Consider the following 24,042-nt stretch of genomic DNA (forward strand, 5'->3'; position numbering starts at 1 on the left):
CTTAGGCTTTTTCACTCAGAATTAAGTTTCAGTATGCTGTTTGTTCAGCAAGTCACTGATTTTCTTTACAGCGGTTTAATTAGGCTGCCTAAAAATATGTATTTGTTTAAAGAGATAGCTCAACCAAATATGAACATTTACACCCTACTCATTCTCCCTCATGTAGTTACAAACCTTTGATTTTCTTTCTTCTGTTGAACACAAAAGATTATATTAACTAAAAACCTGTATTGATGACTTCTGTAGTATTTGTTTTTCCTACTGTGGAAGTTAACGGTTAGAGGTTTTCAGCTGTCTTCAAAATACCGTCTTTTGTCAGTCATAAAATTTAAGTAATTTTTGTCATTTACTCACCCTTGACATTTTGGGTGAACTATCTCTTTACATAAGTGTTGGGTAGGTTACTTCAAAAATCTATTAGGTACTAACAACATTAACATTTTTAAAATTACGTTTTAAAATCACGAAAGTCAACAGTTACCAGTTTCCAACTTTCTTTAAATTATCTTCTTTTGTGTTTAACAGAAGAAAGAAACTCAAACAGGTTTGAATCATGAGTTGTATAGGTTGTAAGTTGTTGTTGTTGTGAGTAAATACAGGTTGTAAGTTACTTTTTATTGAACCAATATTTAGTGATGGCTGCTTTCAAAGCAGTGCTTTAAGCAGCTTTAAAACCTAACCAAGCTTCAATTGATCAATGTTTACACTTCCAAATCAGTGGTTTGAAGTGCTTATCAAACAAGGCAATGTGACATTAATAAACGAGGCTTTGTTATGTCACAGCTGCTTTATAACATTTCAAAAATCCAAAAGTTTTCTGCAGGGGCGTTAATAATTCAGGCATAATAAAATAGTATTGTATATTATTGAAAGTGTACGGTCTTTGCTGGTCTTGGGTCATTATACATTTGCAGATGATTTAAAGGGGACATATTAAGCCCCTTTTTACAAGACTTAAAATAAGTCTCTAATGTGCCTAGTGTGTGTATGTGAAGTTTCAGCTCAAAATACCTAACGAATAATTTTGGTAACACTTTATAATAACTACACACTATGAATCATTTATTAAGCATTATCATCTAGTGAATTCATTATTTGTTAAGCATTAACTCTACATTAATAAACATTAGTAAGCAGTTTATTACTGCAGCTACAAATGCTGTATTCTTGACTTATAACCACCTATATAATGTGCTTAATAATTGTGTTTTCATACTTAGTTAATGATTTATATTTCATTACTAAATTAAGTATTGCATTATTTACTAACCAGTTGTATTTAAGAGTAGTTGAAGTTTTTTAGGATCATTCAGAATGAGTTAGTAAATGATTAATAAACTATTGAAATCAACATTTATAATTCTTATTATTCAGGCATATACTAATAGTTAACTAATATGTTAATAAATGCTTCATTAACTCAACTTCATGCAATTTTGTGACCTAATCTAAAGTGAGGACTATTTATGCTTTATAAATCCCTTATAAATGACTATTAAAGGCTCAGAATCAAATTAACAATAATCTTTGCAATCTTTTCTAAAAAATAAAATTACTGTGAAGTTTAAACATTGATGAATAACAGGAGTGTTAAAATACGACATAAAACTGGATAAAACAACAACAACAATATAATAATTTACCAATATAATAAGATGCAATGTTTAAACTCTAAAGTTATTTTATTTTAGATAAGGTTGCAAAGATTTATTTTTCATTTGAAGTACAGTTTTATTTGTGTATCTTTAAATGAAAAGGAATGAATAATGCCATTTTTCCTGTTTAGAATTTAACTGAGCCTTTAATTGTCATTTATAAGGGATTTATAAAGCATAAATAGCCCTCACTTTAGATTAGGTCACAAAACTAGATGAAGTTGAGTTAATAAAGCATTTATTAACAAACATAGTAACCCTTAATATATGCCTGAATAACAAGACATATGAATGTTGATTTCAATAGTTTATTATGGTGGCTTGAAAAGCCAGCATACTGTTATCTATCTTAAACTTATTATTCTTCTTCTTCTTCTTCTTCTTCTTCTTCTTCTTCTTCTTCTTCTTCTTCTTCTTATTCTTCTGAGACTAATTTCTAAGTGTATCTCCTCCTAGGCCTTTCAAGCTACATACTTCAAACTTTCGTCAAACCTTCAAACTGGTCTGACTCGGGTTGCTATATCTTTTCTAACTGATCCGACCTTGGGTTTTCCGAAAAACGACCCAGAAAAATCCCAAAAGTCCCATTGACTTAACATTGGGTCAAACTTTGTGAGCTCATAACTCTGCATCAGACTGTCCTACAGACTTCTAACTGGACTCATTTAACTCAGTCTAGCCAGCAGCCAATAACTGATGACTTTTTAACTTACTAGCCACTCCCTAGCAACCACTTACAGCACCCTAGCAACTGTCCCATAGACTTCCATTGTAAAAGACTCCCATTTACTTAACATTGGATCAACCTTTGTGAGCTCATAACTCTGCATCAGACTGTCCTACAGACTAGAGTCTGGCCTCATTCAACTCAGTCTAGCCAGCAGCCAATCACTGATTACCTTTAAACTTACTAGCCACTCCCTAGCAACCAATTTCAGCACCCTAGCAACTGTCCCAGAGACTGTGACTAGCTATTCTAACACACGCTAACAGTTTTAACATCCTACTGACATGCTAATCTTGCTAGAAAGGTGCTAGCAACACGATAGTGACATGCTAGTCATGCTAGTAACATGCTAATTCATGCTAGAATCATACCAACAACATGCTAATTCATGCTAGAAACAAGCTGATTCATGCTAGAATCATGCTAGTAACATGCTAGTTACATGCTAATAAATGCTAGAATCATGCTAGTTACATGCTAATTCATGCTAGAAACATGCTAATTCATGCTAGAATCATGCTAACAATATGCTAATTCATGCTAGAAACATGCTAGTAACATGCTAATTCATGCTAGAAACATGCTAGTAACATGCTAGAATCATGCTAGTAACATGCTAATTCATGCTAGAAACATGCTAGTAACATGCTAATTCATGTTAGAATCATGCTAGTAACATGCTAATCCATGCTAGAATCATGCTAGTAACATGCTAATTCATGTTAGAATCATGCTAGTAACATGCTAATTCATGCTAGACTCATGCTAGTAACATGCTAATTCATGCTAGAATCATGCTAGTAACATGCTAATTCATGCTAGAATCATGCTAGTAACATGCTAATTCATGCTAGAATCATGCTAGTAACATGCTAATTCATGCTAGAAACATGCTAGTAACATGCTAATTCATGCTAGAATCATGCTAGTAACATGCTAATTCATGCTAGAATCATGCTAATAACATGCTAATTCATGCTAGAAACATGCTAATTCATGCTAATAACATGCTAATTCATGCTAGAGACATGCTAGTAACATGCTAATTCATGCTAGAGACATGCTAGTAACATGCTAATTCATGCTAGAATCATGCTAGTAACATGCTAATTCATGCTAGAAACATGCTAGTAACATGCTAATTCATGCTAGAATCATGCTAGTAACATGCTAATTCATGCTAGAATCATGCTAATAACATGCTAATTTATGCTAGAATCATGCTAGTAACATGCTAATTCATGCTAGAATCATGCTAGTAACATGCTAATTCATGCTAGAAACATGCTAGTAACATGCTAATTCATGCTAGAATCATGCTAGTTACATGCTAATTCATGCTAGAATCATGCTAGTAACATGCTAATTCATGCTAGAATCATGCTAATAACATGCTAATTCATGCTAGTAACATGCTAATTCATGCTAGTAACATGCTAATAACATGCTAATTCATGCTAATAACATGCTAATTCATGCTAGAAACATGCTAATTCATGCTAGAAACATGCTAGTAACATGCTAATTCATGCTAGAATCATGCTAATTCATGCTAGAAACATGCTAGTAACATGCTAATTCATGCTAGAATCATGCTAGTAACATGCTAATTCATGCTAGAAACATGCTAGTAACATGCTAATTCATGCTAGAATCATGCTAACAACATGCTAATTCATGCTAGAAACATGCTAGTAACATGCTAATTCATGCTAGAATCATGCTAGTTACATGCTAATTCCTGCTAGAATCATGCTAATAACATGCTAATTCATGCTAGAATCATGCTAGTAACATGCTAATTCATGTTATAATCATGCCAGTAACATGTTAATTCATGCTAGAATCATGCTAATAACATGCTAATTCATGCTAGAACTATGCTAGAAACATGCTAATTCATGCTAGAATCATGCTAATAACATGCTAATTCATGCTAGAACTATGCTAGAAACATGCTAATTCATGCTAGAATCATGCTAACAACATGCTAATACATGCTAATCCATGCTATAATCATGCTAGTTACATGCAAATTCATGCTAGGATCATGCTAATTCATCCTAGAATCATGCTAGTTACATGCTAATTCATGCTAGAATCATGCTAATTCATGCTAGAATCATGCTAGTTTACACTTTAAAACGACTTCAAACTTTTAGACTCGGCTTTTCAAGCCACCATAAAGTTTGTCCTCAAACTTTAATATCTAGTTAATAATTTACTAACTCATTCTGAATCATCCTAAAAACCCTCAACTACTCTTAAATACAACTGGTTTGTAAATAATGCAATACTTAACTTAGTAATGAAAAATAAATCATTAACAAAGTATGAAAGTACAAGTATTAAGCACATTATAAATATGTTTGTAAGTCAAGAATACAGCATTTGTAGCTGCAGTTATAAACTGCTTACTAACGCTTATTAATGTAGAGTTAATGCTTAACAGATAATGAATTCACTATTTGCTAATGCTTAATAAATGATTTATAGTGTGTAGTTATTATAAAGTGTTACCATAATTTTTAATAACTCCTTGAAACTGCCCCTTTTAGGCTGTCATCCTATGGGCTATTTTCAGCCAATGATAAATTTCCGGTGAACGGTTTATTTGACTATTTTAAATGTCATAAGGGTCCTTTTACAGCATCAACATCTTGATGTAATTAAAATACAATCAGTTAAATAAACCTAAGCTTTAACTTAGTTGTACAAACGGAAAACGAGATGATAGGCCGTGTATCCGCTAGCACCATCAGGATCAGCAGGCCAGTGCAGAAACTCCATTGAAAATACTGAGGTAAAATAAATTTCCAAATTTTAAAGAGATGGCAAGGAAAAATGGAATTTACTGCAGTGCTTCTTGTCCGGTCTGAGACCTACTTAATAATCAAATATCTATTAGGCAGAAAAGATCACTGATTTTTAAAGAAAACAGATCTTAAACCGTCGGGCTGGCTGGCTGAAAATTAAAAGTCTGTGTGCATATACCCCATTGTGCCATTTTGGTGACTTTCTCTTTAAATTCAAATGACATTGTGCTCCCAGCTGTCTTTTCAAAAGAGCGCAGAACTCTAAACACCTATGCATCAGCATAAGAGCAGATTCCAAAAAAGGACTAATGTTCTCTCTGTGAATGACTGAAAAAGAAGAAGGCTCAGAAGAAGGCAGCCCATGGAGACTACAGTGTTTATTTGTGCATCCCAAAACTCCACATTTAAAATGTCTCTTAGTTGCCGACATTATCTTTAGCAAGTAGGGTGAAAACTAATGGTGGAAAGGCTGCTTCTCACTCAGGGCTGTTTATGCCACTGAGGGACAGACTGTCACTAAGGGGCGGAGATTTCCCCCCTGATGACATGTTCAAAGGGAGAATGTTAATCAAAGAGTTTCTGCAGACCAGTGCGACTATAAAAAATGATTATTATTTTTTTTTTCATTTGAGGCTGGCTCTATTCACACACTGTTGCCACACCACTGTGTCCAAACTCCTTTTAAAAGTGATTTTTGCACAATAGGTCCCCTTTAACGAGATGTTTTTGAGATGCATTATGAGAGTTTTGACCAACAGGTGGCGCCAGCGTGTGGCATTTCAAACACTTTGAAAGAGTGAATCATTTCACCAAGCAATTGTTTCAGTTGATTTAAAGCGTTGATTCTTCCATTTTTACCATTCTCGTCTCAGTTTTCACAATTAGATCCTATTTTGTACATTACACTATGATGTCTGATGGATGTGAATTATGTGTTCAGTTTTTGGGAATATGCAAATATGTACTACGAGACTCTCGTGTTTCTTTACGAAGTGAAAAACAGAAAAATCACCAAGTTCTGCTTTGTCATGTAGAAATTGCCCAAACATACACTCCCAGAATGCAGTGAGGAAAGCTGAAGGTAACTCACATGCGCACTAGTTGCAGGTAATCCCAGATCTTTTCCAACAGGTCGTCAAAGTTCCAGCGGTGGTGAGCGGAGATGGGCACGCAGTGAGGGATTTTGTAGATAACGTCCAGCTCCTCAATTGAGATCTGGTCAATTTTGTTGAGGACGTAGATGCAGGGAATGTAAACCCTTGAGCGGAAAAACAAGCATGTGAAAATCTCTTCTGAAGTGAGAACACCTGAGGATTGAGGATGAGTATTTGCTCCTACCGGTTTCCCTCCACCACGTCAATAAGATCATCAGCGGTAGCGTCACTGCGTAGGGTTATGTCTGCGTTGTGGATCTTATACTCGGAAAGGATGCTTTTCACAGTGTCGCCGTCCAGCTCACTTTGGGCACACTAAAACAGAAAAACACAATGACAATTTTAAACACAACTGATTTGATCAATGAGAGCTGGAAGCCAACATGCTGAAGCAAGCAAAAGACATAAACAATATGATTAATACTAATGAAAACAATGATTAAAAAGCTGGAAAATAATGTTCATGTTATGAGAAACTGATTATAGTCAATAAATTTAGTATTTGATCCTTTTATTGTAATGTACATCCAAGTCAAATGGCTTTTCAAATAAGAATAAAAGACGTAAGATGGGATTTAAATGTACCATGCAAAATTAGTACTGGACAAATATTATAACTGCTATGATAGACATGTATTTAAAAACAAATGGAAGGAAAAAAGTTAATTAAATTAGCTTCGTGCAATATTAATTAGATTTAATTTGATTAAACTTTACAGCAAGTCACAATTTAATTATTAATCTTAACTCAATGCTTGTAAACACACTTAAAATTTTTCAATCCCAAGTGTATAAATGTATGCAATAAACGGTTGACAGACTGAAGTCATACAGTGGCAGTGAAGTTGATTCCACCCTTGTCTTTCTTCTTGAAGCCAATATTTGGTGGTTGCTTGTTGAGCCGAATGCCAAAACCTTCCAACTCATGTTCAATAAGCTTCTTGTGTCCGAGAGGCTTCAGTACATCCAAGACAATCAGAATCAGGTTACAAGTGCGAGCAACTGTTGGAATGAAGAAAAGTTTAGGGAAATGGCAATTAAAACACAGGACTGGACTCAAAGTATTTTGTTATTATCTGTGTTAACAGTCTGTTACCAGCAATGACTTGTCGTCCTCTTCCTTTGCCGTCTTTCGCCCCCTCAATGATACCTGGGAGATCCAGAAGCTAATAAAGGAAATAAGAAACGCATCATTAAAAATATAGACTTTATATTCAGAAAGAATCACTTCTGTCGGTCATTCAGCAAAGTTGTAAATATACTTTACAAATAGATGAGAACTTAAACCATGGTATACCTTTCAATACAGTCCTAAATAACTTAGTCAGGTATGTACTGAACTATTGCGAAATGTTTCACCTGGATTTTCGCTCCTTTGTAACGGATCACTCCTGGTACAGTTGTCAGCGTTGTGAACTCATAGGCAGCCACTTCAGAATACACACCAGCTAAGTTACTCAGAAGAGTGGATTTGCCCACTGATGGGAAGCCCACAAAACCTATTCGGGCATCACCGGTTTTAGCCACATCAAAACCTGATGGGAAAAAACAAGTTGGTGAAAAAATAATGCCATAATTGACCGACTCGGGACCTCCTGTTAGATAATAGAAGCAAGAATCTTCAAGACAAGATATGGAGCCCTTTTTATAGACTTAACCATGTTTAATCCAAAGAATCAAATCCAAAAAAATTAGTACACAATACACTGATTCATCCCATTTACTTCAGAGAATCTGACACTTGTCAATAAAAATGAAAGTTGCTACAACACTTTAAACAATTTCCTACAAGCAAGATAACATGACGTGCAAGCCATCTCCAGAATGCAAGTGATTTTGTATTCCTGATTTGTATTCCAAAATACAATTTTGTGAGTTCTTGCAGGCGACCTTACCGAATGATTTTCATTACAGCTTGAAAATAAAGAAATCTAAAAGCAAACATGAGCACTTTAATCATTTACAGCACAATACTATTATTACAATACCTCTAATTTTGCATAAATATTTTATCTGTAATAATAACAATCACAAAATAAGTGTGACAATTGTTATAGACCTATTGAGTTGGTCAAATTGTCAAAATAGATGGAAATGTGTAGGCCTGTCACAATAATCAATATGTCGAATTGCAATACTTTGAAATGACCTCAATAATTTTAGTCACTGAAATATACATTTAAAAATTCAAAAATAACCTTAAAGCCATTTTACAGTGACATTTACATTCTACTGAACCAGTGTTAAAATTTGTCATTGAACATTTACCTAATAGGAATTTAATAGTACACACATATACATATACATACATACATACATACATACATACACACACACACACACATACATAACATAAATTTAACAGCAAAAGCCGCTATGTCCCGAGAACCAATCAGAAGGGGCGAATCAAATCATATGTTTTCAATTTAACAGAGTGTGGGGAGAATGAATGAATAACAGCTTCTAAAAGTGTCTGAGAGGTATCCCCTTTTATCCCAGTAGGCCTACCTTGTGTTTTATTTGCTAATGTAAGCTATTTTTAAAAGATAAATATAATGTATAAAACTATACATTATTTATATTACTTCATATTACCTATACATCTCATAAGCTGTTTATATTAATGGACATTGCAAAGATATTGATGTTTCACAATGTTTTACACTACATTAAGTTTAGTTTGCAATATTTACATTGCTCTACTTGCATTAAATATAAATCACAAATAACAGAAATGACAACAGATTGCTAAGATTTAATTAATGTCAATTTTAATGTTATTGATTAATGCACTTACCTGACAAATTTCATTCATTACTTTTCCTTCAGCTTAGTCCCTGGGTTATCAGGGGTTACCACAGTGGAATGAACTGCCACTTACTTGCCAGATACATGTATTTTTAAGTTTAGGTGGTTTGTGTAATGTGTCTTATGTTTGGTTAAATAACTAACTACACTGTATTGGTGGATTTAGAGGTTTTTGCAAAAAAAAACAAAACATGTGAATTTAGCTGATTTTGACGCAAAAGAAAATCTACCTTGTTAAAAACCAAAGAATTGTCTAAAGTGACATTTATGAATTTTTTAAATTATATTTACTAGCTAAAAACCTTTTCATTGTCTATAAAAATGAAACTTCTGAACCTAATCAGAGGAGCCAGATAAAAAATCTTGCTCATTCACAAAAAAGAGGTCTGATGGATTTAGAGGGTTTTGCATCTGAACTCTTCATATAAACAGTGTCCTAAAATGATTTTAGAATGACAATATTGCTTATCACAAGAATTTCTGTGACAATATATCACACAACAAAATTCCTTATTGTGACAGGCCTAGACAGCTTATGAAATGCTAATGAAAATACTAGAAACTGTTCCCTTACATAATTAACCAAGAGATACTATGATTTAACATATTGATTATCATTACTACAAACAGTAACCATGCTTGTTTTGTTTTATTAGTAGTAAAACCACGGTTAATCTTGAATACTTTGAGGATAATAGTGCACCTCACTGTACCCAGTTTTTTTAAACACTTCATTTGAGGTCTACTATTTAACAGATGAAACCACCATCATTTAAGCTAACCATTAAGGGGTGTAGGAAAAAGTTAGATAAAAGTTTAACAATACCAAACTTCCCCTTCTGAAGAGCCCATGAATGTAAACAGTTGTCTGCCGTGATGTAAGGCAGGTGTATGTGGTGATAGTGCAGTACCAACCCTCTCCAGTGCCTCCTCCACTGCCTCCTTTAGGGGTGATAAGTTCTCTCCTCAGTTTGGCTAATCTGGCCTTCAGGAGCCCCAGATGATGAGCGGTGGCCTTATTCTTCTGAGTCCGAGCCATCTGCAGCACACAGCCCGTTCAGAAAACCGCACATTCACAATGACAATATCAACACAACAACAGATTTCAACGCTGTATATGATTTAAATGGTCGGTTTAATAAATGTCCGGTTTATTTCTGAAACCCAGCAGGACTGACTGTTGAATGGGTTTGGCGCTAAAATGCTAACAGTCGTTTTTCATAAAGTGATTTAGTGTAAATGTCAACCCACCTCGTTCTCGATTTCGGCTATTTTGGCAAGCAAACTCATTTTGGCGTTGGTCCTTTTAAATTTGTCTCTTGAGAAAATATAAAAATCAGTGTTTTCTGAATTACGCAGCTATTTAGCTCAAAAGCACACGATTGTCATGCTTTGCCGGGAGTTCACGGCCACGCTACGTGTTCCCGCGACACTTTGGCTCTTCACGTGGCTGTGAAATGATGAGGATGGCTCCGTCTGCTGGTAAGGAGCAAATAATTCCTTTTTTTACAGCACTTAATATTTCGGAAGATGTGATAGATATTTTAGGAAAAGAAATGCGTCAGTAAAGATAGATAGACATAAAGGCTGTTCTAATAAAACACAAACACACTTGTGACAGGGAAACTACTGTGAACCAAACTCAGACTATATGAATTCAACATGATTCAACAATTCATTGTTTTAACAGTAGCCTACTTCATATTTCAGAAGATGTGGTAGATATTTTTGAAGAAACATGTGTTAATACAGAAAGATACTGAAAAAGGCTGTTCTGAACAACAACAAAAAAAAGACATTTGTGACAGGGAAACCATAAACCCAGACTATAAATTTCAACATGATGAGGAAAATTAAGCTGTTTACCCAGTGATAATAATAAATAAATACTCACCCTCAGGTTATCCATGTTGGTGATTTTATTGAAATCACATTGAACAAACATCGAAAAATGTTTTTAGCTAAAACTGTTGTAGCCTATTCATAAAATGGTCAAAACACAGACTACAGGCAAACCTGTAGCTCTTTATGAAACCAAAAGATTGATCTGTACAAAACTGATTTAGCTTATCTTTTCTTTAATCCACAGCAAACATTCCTAAAGACTGAATAATGCCAGTGTGTTCTCAACCTCATGTGAGCTGATGCTGTTTGTTTACAACGGAGGTGAGCGCAGTTTCAGCTAAAAATGGGGGAAAAGGATGGCTGCAGGGTAAGGAAACCTTGATATTTGAGCAAATTCAAATGTTTAAAATAGTGTATTAATTTCTAATGTCTTTGAACCATACTTTAATACTTGAATTAATCTGTTGTGATAATTGTATGGTTGCTGTGGTATTGCAAATATAATATGAACAAATGACCCAATACTGTACTGTTTTCTACAATATAAATACTGCAATACCCCAGTTTGCTGTAGTAGAAAAACTAAAGTGGGCATCACGGTGGCGCAGTGGGTAGCATGATTGCCTCACAGCAAGAAGGTCGCTGGTTAGAGCCTGTGTGGAGTTTGCATGTTCGCATGGGCTTTCTCCAGGTGCTCCGGTTTCCCCCACAGTCCAAAAGACATGCGCTATAGGTGAATTGGCTAAGCTAAATTGTCCATAGTGTATGTGTGTGAATGATTGTGTATGGATGTTTCCCAGTAATGGGTTGCAGCTGCATAAAACATATGCTGAATATTATGGCGGTTCATTCCGTTGTGGTGACCCCTGATAAGCCGAAAAGAAAATGAATGAATAAAAAGTATACCACAGTTCATGATGGTTAATTTTACAGCATGCTGTATTCACTCACAATAAATTACTATAGTATTTTTTCATGTAAGTTATCCCTCTAAGTTCTAGCTTTTTTATTTGTGTAATTGTAACAGTTTTTGTTAAAACAAACCATCAAAGGTGCACAATGAACCTACATTTTTACATGTACTTTTAGTTTAATTATTTTTTAGATTTAATATTCTGTTTTTTAAAATGGTTCTACATTACATGTATGCAGTATGTATATTTATTATTTGTATAAAATATTAATATTATTTGCTAATTTAGATAGTCATTAAGATTTTCTTATTATACGCAAATATGAGAAAAAGTGTTTGCGCCTAATGATTTCTTATTTTTTTGCATATTTGTTACATTTTAATGTTTCAGATCATAAAACAAATTTAAATATAGTTAAAGTTAACACAAGTAAACACATCATACAGTTTTTAAATGTTTATTATTATAATTATGATTATTAAGGGAAAACAAAACTACTTAGCCCTGTGTGAAAGTGTTTTAGCTGTCCATGTCTGTGTGTATATATATGTCACAAACTTGCACATCACAAAATTGCTCATGACTAGTTGTACTTGTCTTTTAAGTAATAAGTATTTTATTATATATATATATATATATATATATATATATATATATATATATATATATATATATATATATATATATATATATATATATATATATATATATATATTGTGTGTTACAACCATAATGTTTAGTATATCACTAACACTCTCACTATCCTCAATTAAAGTTTGGATGAGTGCCTCTATTTGAAAGCTTCTATGTTGATCTCACTATTTCCTTACATTTATCGCACGTGAATCCCTCATCGATGACAGAGAGAGGGATACCAATCATATGAGATGCTATGCATGTGAGATAACAGGGGAAGCCATGACTCACTGACTGAGTGTTGATTCAGACTTACCAGTGATGTCTAATGTCTTATCTCAAATGGTTTAGAGCACAGATGTTTGGTCCTTTTTTAATTGCAGAAGATGCTTGACTGATTTTTGATGACATGTTTAAAAATGCACAAATAAATGTTTCGTTTTTCAAATTTGCCTTGAAGGGCGACGCGGTGGCGCAGTAGGTAGTGCTGTCGCCTCACAGCAAGAAGGTCGCTGGTTCGAGCCTCGGCTGGGTCAGTTGGCGTTTCTGTGTGGAGTTTGCATGTTCTCCCTGCGTTCCAGTGGGTTTCCTCCGAGTGCTCCGGTTTCCCCACAGTCCAAAGACGTGGTACAGGTGAGTTGGGTAGGCTAAATTGTTTGTAATGTATGAGTGTGAATGAGTGTGTATGGATGTTTCCCAGAGATGGGTTGCAGCTGGAAGGGCGTCCGCTGCATAAAACATGTGCTGGATAAGTTGGCGGTTCATTCCGCTGTGGTGACCCCAGATTAATAAAGGGACTAAGCCAAAAAGAAAATGAAGGAATGAAATTTGCCTTGAAATGTGATTTTGAAAATTAGCTTCCCAACAATTTCAAGCACAGCCACACTGTAAAACCCAACAGTCAGCTTTATCAAATGAAATGAGTGTAGTTAACTCAAAATTTACTGGAAGTTAATTCCACTCATTTGAGAAGAGTTTTGAACTCCATGTTGAAGGTAATGAGTTCATTAAGTGGTTAAGTATGTGTTGATTGAGCATTAATAATATGCAGCTTAAGTTTTGTGTTTCTCTTTACTGACTCTGCTTGTTAGCAGCAGGTGTTCATCATTAATGCTCAATCAACACTTCTCATTATCTCATTATTCAACTTAAATGGAGTAAGTTCACAGTACTCATATAGATAAGTTTTTTTTTAACTCAAATGGTTTTGTAGCAATTAGTTTCCTTATTGGGTTTTACAGTACTCGGTTGGTTTGAGTTCTCTTCATTTATTGGGTTTTACTGTGCTCAAATTGCTTCATTTACTCAAATGGATTAAGTACACAGTACTGATTAGGATTAGTTTGTGAAATGAAATGGTTTGTTGGAATCAGTTTCCTCAAATGGTTTGATTTACCTTAACTTTTTGTTTTATAGTGCATTTTTTTTTTGCAAAAACAAACGAGTAACCTTTTTTTCCAGAACAATTAACCCATTTTGAATCACAGCGTAACTATTTTTTGACCATTTAGATTAAATAATAAAAATAAGTCAATCAATGAATAAAAATAAACAATAAAATATCAGTTAAAAAACAAGCACACTTAGTTATGTGCTATTTTGTATATATATATTATATACTTAACATATATATATATATATATATATATATATATATATATATATATATATATATATATATATATATATATATATATATATATGTTATATATCCATGTTTCAAAAGTTTTATAATTATAGATAATCAGACTTACTTGCTAACATCAGGCATATAGAGCTGTCACAGAGCGAACATAACATGACATCAAAACGCCAAAGCTCACATACACACACGCAGTTATTTTTCTGTTAAATAGTTTTGTTTTATTTGTTATAGTCATTTTGCATACAGTATTTTATCACTCATAGTTTCTATGTTGGTGAAATTGCTGGATCCACCATCATTTCGTTAGGTTCTTGTAACCCCATAATGACATTGCACTCTGGGATGTTGTTGTTGCTGGGCCAAGTTATGAAATGCACCAATATATCCAACATGAACCCATCGTATATCTTTAGAATCTAAAGTGCACAGATCTATCAATAACATGCTATCAGTAAATGATAGTAAAGTAAGGTGAACCGGTCATCTTCTTTCCTACAATAAATAGTCCTGCAGTTATCAGTTCTTTGCATCAGACAGACATTTGTGTACTGAATGGCACGAGACCGACTGATCAGAAAATAAGCATGAAACTCCTTTATTTTGAATTGTGCTGTGAATTCGTTTGACCTTTAACACCAGTTAGAAAAACAGAGGCTGAATTCGACGGATATGCCAGAAGGCCATCTTAGAGAAATCCATTACAGTGCAATGGTACAGTTCAGCTTACTGGGAGATCTTAAGATGTCTTCACACTTGGCGAGTTTGGCTTGAATAAAATTTACCCCGGTCCTATTGCTGTTAGGGATGAGTATTGCAACCAGTTCTAGTGATTTGATTATTAAATGATATTTACATAATTTCAATTCAATTAGATTTATTCATATTTTATTTGAATAGCGTGTACAGAGTCACTGATTATTGTGGGGTCTCTGTTGTTGTGGGTTTTTTTTTTGTGTAGACAAAGTATTTGCTCAACCTGCAAAAATCATTACATTTGATTCAAATACTTTGAAAAAACGTTTTAAATTAACTGGTGCTCCTTTAATGGGGTATATGCACAAAATCTTTTAATTTAGTCAGCAAGCCCCAGAGCTTCCGGTTAGTTGTCATCCTATACAAAAGAAGCAGTCTTTAAGATCTGATTTATTTAAAAAGCAGCGATCTTCACTGGCTGGCTGAGATACGATATACAGTGGGTATCAAACCAAACAGACCATGTCTTTAAAATATGGAAATCAATTTTACCCAAGTATTTTCAATGGAGTTTCAGCACTCACCTGATGCTAATGACGGCGCCTGCGTTTAAATGGTCTTTCATCTCTTTTTACGCTTTAACAACCAAATGAATGCTTAAGTCTATTTAACGGATTATATTTGAATTACATTACAAGACTGATGCTGTAAAAGGAATCTATGAAATTGAAAATAGTCACATAAAGATTTCACCGGAAATTCATCATTGGGTGAAAAACACTAGCTGTGCATATAGCCCACTGGCTACCATGACCTTCTGTCATGACTCATTTTGTTTCACTTTAACCTTTTAACTTCCACTTCTTTGGTTCAATTGTGTTCCTGACACCACTCATTGCAAATTTATTATTATTATTTTAGGATGAAAGGTCAAACAGGGCAGTTACAATGGTAGTTAAAGGGTTAAAGGCATAGTTCATCCAAAAATTAAACTTATCTCATTATATTCATCTACTTTTAAATCTATTTGAAAGAAGATATTTTAAAGAATGATGGTTGTTGGGACCAATAAACATCCATAGTTGGAAAAAATTGCATTGGAAGTCGATGGGTCCCAACAACCAGCATTTTCAAAATATCTTTTTTTTATTAAAGAGCCCCTATTATGGGTTTTTGAAAATGACCTTACATGCAGTGTGTAACACCGCTCCAAGTACAAGAAAACATCCAGCTAAGGTTTAAATCTGAAAGTGCACCTTGTTTAAAACTATCGATGTTTTAAAGTAAAAGATTTGACTGAGTCGTTTAAATGATTCATCGCTCGTCCGGTTCTTTTGCCTGTTTGTATTGACGTCGACATGAAACAATACCAAATATGAAGTGCCAGATCTGGTAAAACATGAATGCGTCTTTCCCTTCAGACACTAGCAGAGTGCAGGTGTGTGTGGGACTGATCATGACTGAAGATGAGTGAACATTCTGGTGATTAATGCAATAATCTTCCCTGCAACGGAGGGATTCATCGGCCGTTTGTTAAAAGGAGGGATCAGAAAGGACTAATGATGTATGAGACTTTGACTGAGCTTGACAGGATCTTTACAGTACACAGTTCATGGATCAGTTCCTTCCTCCATTTCACAAGTGTAAGTAAGTGCGATTAAAATGGTTGCCTCCTTGTTTTCTCTAGCTTGCAAAATATGTATTTAAATGTGTTTTGTTACTTGTAATAGCTCCACGCAGCTTGTACTGTATCTGGTTAACTCTTTATATTTACATATCACATCTAAAGCCATGTTGAAAACGCGAAGCAACGCGTGCCACTTTCTTTACCAATTTAAATGTTTTTGTGAGCTCACGATCCTCTGCTGTTTGTCGTTGCTATGGCCACCATCAGCTGTTTCTACACATGTGCGGCGGACCGGTTTCAAAATAGTTCAGTGTGGATTAATTCTGAATGTGTGTTGTTGTTTTTACTTATGGTTAAGAATAGAGCAATATGCTGGTGTTAAACTGCATTGCTTTAATGCACTCCTGCATTGGGCTCACGCATACACTCTGCACTCTGACTACTTTAACTATGTTGATAAGCTGTGGTGGGTGTTTCTCTCTGTCTCATGCTGAACGCAGTCGACCAATCGCAACAGACTCGGTCATCGGACTAATCAACGTAGATTAGCATCGCACTAAGGAGATGTTTGTAAACAAATGAATCGCTGAACAAATCATATGGGAGTCGTTGGGATAATTAGGTAAAAATAAATGCATATTATAAGACAATGAAAATGTTTTTTGACCTTGCATGCATATCAGACTGTTGTTGGAGACCCCCAAAACTAAAATATGACCCTTTTATAATGCAAAATAGGGGCTCTTTAAACAGAAGAAAGAAACTCAATGGGTTTGAACAAGTGAAAGTGAAGAACTATTTCTTTAAGTGAAGCAACTGTAAAATACACATCATATCCACATCCTTTGAAGTAAAACTCACATTAAAGATCAATTAAGAATATTGTTTAAACAACAGATTGATCAAATATGATGAATTAATATTTTGAATATATTAATATTTCTGTTAGTGTGGTTCATTTTAATAAGTGTGAATGCTGCCAGTATAGGAGTTAAAAAAAGACAGTGTGAATGCTAAGTAAACTAAAAGAACCGACTACAAGTGTGAACAAATCTTTAAGATCTCCCAAAGGACTTTCCATTTCCTTACTTTCTGTCCATATTTAAAGCTTTGGTTCGGTTTCACTTACAAACTCAAACACATTTCTTTACCACACATCCTTCGAGAAAGACATACGCATTTAGAGGTGTGCTTGTCCTCGTTAATATACAAAAATAGGCTTTTCCAAACATATACAAGATAGTTGCTGCTCTTAAACAGATCTACGTCTGTAAATAGCATCCAGTAGATCTGGTCTCATTTTAAGCACAGAGCACACAGTGAACCGAGAGCGTTTCCTCTCAGCTGCTCCACAGAGATGCGTCAATTGTTATCAGCAGCGATCTAACATCTACATTGTAAGCACAGTCATTTCAGTAGAGGTCTCATTGCTGCCCTTGCCGTAGCCTACACAATCATTATCGTTGTACATTCTGGCCATTATCCTATGACTAAAGGTGTCTTCTTTATTTGAATGAGCAACATAAATTCATATTATAGTCAGTAAGCATTGAAGTGCATTGATAAAAAGTGCAAGTATAGATTCAGATGCATTCATTTCGAGAGGAGTAAATTGTTTTGCAACATGGCCCCCGGAATAGTCACTTTTAGAGGGCTTACAACAGAAGAACACTACAGCTGATGCCGTTTCTAACCTAAAAGATATATGCTTTCCTTTGAGAGTGTAAATCTAGGGGTTTTGCTATTTGGACAGGAAGGGGACGCATTCCTCATCTGCCCCTGTCTTAGGTTCAGACATGCTATTAGTTCCTCGATAAAGAGTTATTAATGCCTGTTGATTCAAGAAACAGGTCAGATCTCATTCACATATACAGAGACAGACAATTCGGTAGGAAGCACTAGTCTGGCACTGTTTGGCGCCATTTGAGGTCGTCACATTGCTTTCCTGAATTAAGTCCCGCAGGAAGGACTTGCTCACCTGATAGCCCCATCTTTCCATCATTAGTTACTGAGAAAAGTCTCTCTGTGATCCTGTCAACAGAGAAACAGCATCATTTATTGAGGTAAAAAAAAAAAAACAAATCGACAAGATATGTGTGGAAGATATCCATTTCAAATGCATTATCCACAGTAACCTCTGATGGTGCCATCAGAACTTGGATAATACTTTATTGAAACCATAAGGCTTTACAGTAAAATGCAACTTGGCCATATGATGGCGAAAGTCTTCTCCGGAGACGCCGGCTGGGCGGTCAGCTCTAGCTGCTCTCGGATGAAGTTGGAGGCGCGGTGGAAGACGATCTGCGCCGGGAGACAGACTGCGAGCGCTCGTGGCTGTGTTTGTCGTATGGCTGGAGTTGCACCTCCAGGAAGTCCCGGTGTTGCTGGCTGATCACCTGACTGATGAGGCCCGGGAGTGCCTGTAAGTTGCTGAGCAAGGTCTCAAGTTTGGTCTCCAGCAGTGCAATCCTCTTTTCCATGTCCTCGCCTCGCTCGTTCAGGTCCGAGACCAGGTCGTACATGATGTTTTGAGTCTAAGATGAAGCGAGGGAGAAGTTAGAGTTAACAGACATTCGTACATGACCGTTTCAACAGTCTGGTACTATAAGCCTAGTGCGGCACGATCAATATTTATAAGACCTCTTTTATCATCTGACAATAAAAGATGACAAAATCAGTCATGTCACAGAGGACATGTCAAACCCAGCGGCATGTGGCAGGCGTTCTAAAAAAGGGCTCGATTGATGGATTGTCCTGATGAGAAATGAAGTGCGCTGTCCATATTTTTAGACATCTCAATTCCCAGTTCCGACGACATAAAAGGTCTTTCATGACATTGCATCATGCGCATAAACTTCAGACTCAGATGTCTATCTACAAGCAACTCAAGAGTACCTAACAAACAAAAAACAAAAACCTTGAACCTTGCAAAAAACAACAAAAAAAACAGGAACCTGTATTTTTTGCATCGTTATTAACTAAAAATACACACGAATGCTTTCTCAATATTGATAAAAATATTGTTAAAACTATTTTTAAAATATTTGTTCAGCAAAAAATGAAAATTCACCCTTTACTTGTCACAAACATGTTTGAGTGTCTTTCTTCTGTTCAACACAAAATAAGATAGTTTGAAGAATGCTGAAAACCATTGACCTCTGACATGACAGCATGTTTTTAGTTCATTGTAACTTATTAAACTTATCAACTTTAATAAATTGATCATGTTCTAACTTAATTTTATAAGTTGCACAAGTCGTTTTAAGTCAGTTTAACAACATATGAGTTCAATGGAAATTAAGGTTAATTTGATTCAGCTTAAAATTTAAGGCAACAAGGATTTTTTTGCAGTGCAGGTTTCCAGCATACTTCAGTATGTCTTCCTTTGTGTTCAACTGAAGGAAAAAAAACTCAAACTGGTTTGGAATAAGTAAAGGATGAGTAAATGATCACAGAATTAACATTTTTTTGTGAACTATCCCTTTAAGGTAATGATAATACAGGCTCATAGCCAGCTAATTGAAAGGGGTGGCTCTTTTTTTTAAAAGTAGACCTTTTCGCAGTTATTTGCCTTATTTTCTATTTAATTGTGTATTTTAGTGAGATTTTAAGAACTAATCTTTGCTGGATCAGCTTGTCGGATGGTGATTAAAACCACACTTTTTTGATGCAACAAATATATTTCCTACAACTTTGCTCAAAAGTGCTCACTCTTAAAGTATTTATTTACAAACTTGAATTTAAACTGTAAGTTAATCCAGTTTTATAAATACTGTTATGAGATTAGCATTAAAAATGAATAAAGAAATATAAAATATATATATTTTTAAATACAAATTTATTATCATCCAAAAACTGTAGCCTATGGGCAAATAAAAATTGGCCAGCTCATTAAACTTTCCTCAGTCAGAATTTGGTCACTTAATTAAAATTGTAATGAAAAACTAGAATCTAAAGTTCTTTGACGAACTTTGATGTTGGCCTGAGAAAGCCAACGTGACTGCGCTAGGACTGGGAATGGCAGTTGGCAGGAAGCACAGCGGTTGCTAGGCAGTTTCTAAAATGTTTATGGCATTGCTAGGTGGTTGCTAAACAGTTGCTAAATGGCAACGCTCGTGTACATGTTTGATCAAATGCTAATACTTAGTAGGCATTTCTAGCATATGTTTTTGCTCTTAGATAATCATTAATAGCATGTAGCTAATAGTTATTAGCACTTGGCTTATCATTGTTACCATGCATAGTACACAGTCTCATTTGCTAGCATGAGTCAAACGAGCCAATACCCAGGTCCCTACCATGTTCTCATGTAGAGATATTGCTGTTTTTAAATGGTTGCTAGGATAGCCTGTTTTATTGCTATGGGGACAATTGGCAGCTTAGTGATGATACATTAAAGCCTCTTGCCAATATGAGTGATCCAAATCAACCATGATGTCTCTAAGACAGTCTCTGTGACAATTAAAAACTAGACTTAGACATTATGTAAAAATGGCTTGCCATATTTTATTGAAAACATAATGCCTAATGAGTGTGAAATAGATACATGAAAAATGGCTTGCCATATCAGTAAAAATATGGAGTTTAGGTCATGGAGTTTATGGCTTGCCATATTTTGAGAAATTTTCCAAAATTATTTATTGGAAAACTATAAGTCTGATGAACCTGAAAAGATAGAGCAACAAAACATAATGCAGAACAGCTTTTAGCCAAATTTGGAGCTTGTATAATTTTTTTATATGCCCGGATTATTAAAGTGTAACTTTTTTTTAATTTAAAACCTATAAATCGTATTGGCATGAGGAGATATAGCAACAATCTTCAATGCAGAAGGCACATTTTGACCAAATTTGGGCCTTGTAGCATGAATGGCCTAGGAGGAGATACGTTTGGTTTCGAGGACAGAGTAGTGTAACAGTATGCTGGCTTTCTCATTATCCATCTATAATCTTCACAATTTACGATAACAGTCAAAAATGGGATGAATGAGCTCCATATAGTGGTCAAATTCTGGAATTTGTCAGTGGGGGTGGGGGGAGGGGATCTTTCGAACCACCCCCCTGGCTACAGGCCTGTGATTATAGGTTTTGACCTAGTCTGAATATTGGTAAAACATACAAAAAAGCAAATACTGGTGAAAATATTGATAAAACTGTTAATGTTTGTCCAATTGTTTATTAGCCCCAGCACATTATTAATGCAGGTTTAAAAATAGATTGAGTCTATATGATATTATTTGGTTGGAAAAAGCCCAGGTAACTTAACTTACATGTTATGTTTGCAGTAGTTACATTGAAATACATTCTTAAGTTGTGACTGAGTTTGATTCCCCCTCGCAGCAATCCTTTGTGAATTCCACACCCCTCTCTCTACCCCATCTTTCCTGACATATCTCTATTGTTCTATCTGCAAAAGCATGAAAAGCCATAGCATAAGCTGCGTGGGGCAAGATAAGCAATGAGTTAAGTTTAATACTTAATGCTTAATAAGTTTAATGGCTTAAAGATTTATTCCAGTCCCTCACCTTAAGTACAAGCAACATTATAAGATGTAAGAAATTGCCTTCATACATTTCTGAAGAGAAGCTTACAGATATTATCCTAAAAACTAATAAAAGAACTTGGAAACAAATCACAGGTGTGGGACCTGAAGTTGCAGACGCACCATATCAGGGCCGGCGGGCTGTCTGAAGGTTGCAGAAACACTGCAGCTGCTTAAGTTATATTAAGCTGCATTACAGGATTCATTGCCACTGGGAGCAGCTGCTGCTATGATTAATGTAACACCGCCCTCTGATGGCGAGAGGCAATTACGGCAATGATAAAAGGAGGCAGAAACCAGTATGAGTCATATCATATCACGCTCCGCCTCAATGTCACCCTCTCCAGTTTCTTCGGGAGGTGTGGGACAGGAGGGTAATTGGGTAACTCTAACTGATCATTCTCACGAAAAAGCCCAGACAAAGGTAGCTGGGAAATGACCACTGCGGATGTTTGAATGTCACAGCTTGGACGCGTGAGCAAGTGTGCAAGAGCCGTTCCAGCTGACTCATCAGATCCAGTGTATCCCTTTCCCAGGTTGCTGTGGGTTTTGCAGAGTCAGACTGGCAGTGCGCCTGGTGTTCCCCAAGGCTCGCTCTTAGGTCCGTCTAAAAAACGACCATAAGGAAATGCAAATGCGGCGATTCAAATTTAGCAGGCTATTTTAACATCTCAGGTAGCCCATCAGTATTTTTCTAAGGAGTTTTTCTCTCTCTCTCTCTCTCTCTCTCTCTTCTAAGGAGATGAAAGCTTTTCTGGACCATTAAGCAGCATGATGAATTGTGCATAGCAAGAGAGAAATAAATAACAAAAGCGAACGTGAGGACGTTTCGTAAAAGGGAAAAATAATAAATTAACTGACATCAACCATATGCTTTGCTGTTCTTGGTAAGGAAACCTTCTATAGAAACAATATTTTAAAAGAAACAAACAAGCAAATCAAATGTTATATATACACCGTCTGTTCATTTGACACCTGTAGACTTAGAACATTTGAGTATCACACTATAACACAAACGGACCTCCTGCATCATGCATTAATCAAACATTCACTCAAAGGTATCTTACCTTTGCAAGGTCCACTAGAGAGTTTGCTTGGTCATTCAGCTTGCGTTGCTCCATTTTTACACTTCTTAATCTGAACACAAGACCATTCAGAGCCCAATAGTGGCAAGCGGTCAGTACAAAAATCGTTTGACAGGATCTCCATTCACAAGCCACACATTTTGGAAGCACTCCTAGGACATGCACAAGACATGAGGAGAGAATGCAGGGATTGAAGGAGGACTGAGGCGCATGCAAGTCAAAAATTCAGTAGGAAGAGGCTGCGGTCGCTTTCGGAGGGGTTTTCTTTTCCACACCTCTTACAGGAACAAAGCAAGGCTGTAACAACATCTGACGGGAATTATGGAAATACAACGACCTTGTCTGTGCATAAAAAGTACACCAGGGGCACACCTAATGAGAGATTTTCTAGAAATTAGTGAATGATTTATATGTATTATAGGATACGTACAAAATTTACAGGACAGTCCAGTCTGCTCAGATTGTTTATTTTGAAACGATCATGTTTACGGTAATTTACTTAAAAAGTAGAAGTCTATGGGGTCAGGCATTAAATGTTAAAAAGTACTGTACTACAGCTTCAAATGTTCTGTTAGAATGTGTCCCGTTTCATTTATTCTTGACCACTATTTACAGAAGATAACCGCTAAATTCCATTGAGTGTTTGAAGGTTTCAGCATTTAAAATATAATACAATTTAGTAAGATAAATATATTTGAATAAGTACAGATCAGAATAAGCATGCGATGAAACATGGATGGAACATTATTTCACCCATATTCCAGCCTTTTATTTCTATTTTTAAAGGAATTAAAATAATAAAGACAGAAATGTAATGATTTCTAAGCATATTATAAATGTTATTTTAATGCAGACCAAATTGGAACAAATGTGTTCTAATTTCCATAAAATTTTTA

At 35.4% G+C, this 24,042-nt stretch overlaps 2 protein-coding genes across 2 annotated transcripts in view; both read right to left on the reverse strand.

Moving 5' to 3' along the window:
- drg1 (developmentally regulated GTP binding protein 1) overlaps positions 1-10,589 on the reverse strand; it is a 15,872-nt gene extending 5,283 nt beyond the window's left edge. The window contains exons 1-7 of the mRNA XM_056467332.1: positions 10,412-10,589; positions 10,076-10,199; positions 7,712-7,887; positions 7,449-7,518; positions 7,185-7,354; positions 6,537-6,667; positions 6,289-6,456 (exon numbers count right to left, since the gene is read on the reverse strand). Coding sequence (XP_056323307.1) covers positions 6,289-6,456; positions 6,537-6,667; positions 7,185-7,354; positions 7,449-7,518; positions 7,712-7,887; positions 10,076-10,199; positions 10,412-10,450 — 878 coding nt within the window. The 5' untranslated portion in view covers positions 10,451-10,589. The remainder of the gene's footprint in view (positions 1-6,288; positions 6,457-6,536; positions 6,668-7,184; positions 7,355-7,448; positions 7,519-7,711; positions 7,888-10,075; positions 10,200-10,411) is intronic.
- A 4,702-nt stretch (positions 10,590-15,291) lies between these two features.
- kcnn2 (potassium calcium-activated channel subfamily N member 2) overlaps positions 15,292-24,042 on the reverse strand; it is a 73,833-nt gene continuing 65,082 nt past the window's right edge. The window contains exons 9-10 of the mRNA XM_056467346.1: positions 23,129-23,227; positions 15,292-19,054 (exon numbers count right to left, since the gene is read on the reverse strand). Coding sequence (XP_056323321.1) covers positions 18,779-19,054; positions 23,129-23,227 — 375 coding nt within the window. The 3' untranslated portion in view covers positions 15,292-18,778. The remainder of the gene's footprint in view (positions 19,055-23,128; positions 23,228-24,042) is intronic.

This window comes from Danio aesculapii, chromosome 10 (genome assembly GCF_903798145.1).
Source record: "Danio aesculapii chromosome 10, fDanAes4.1, whole genome shotgun sequence".
In the NCBI taxonomy this organism is placed as follows: domain Eukaryota; kingdom Metazoa; phylum Chordata; class Actinopteri; order Cypriniformes; family Danionidae; genus Danio; species Danio aesculapii.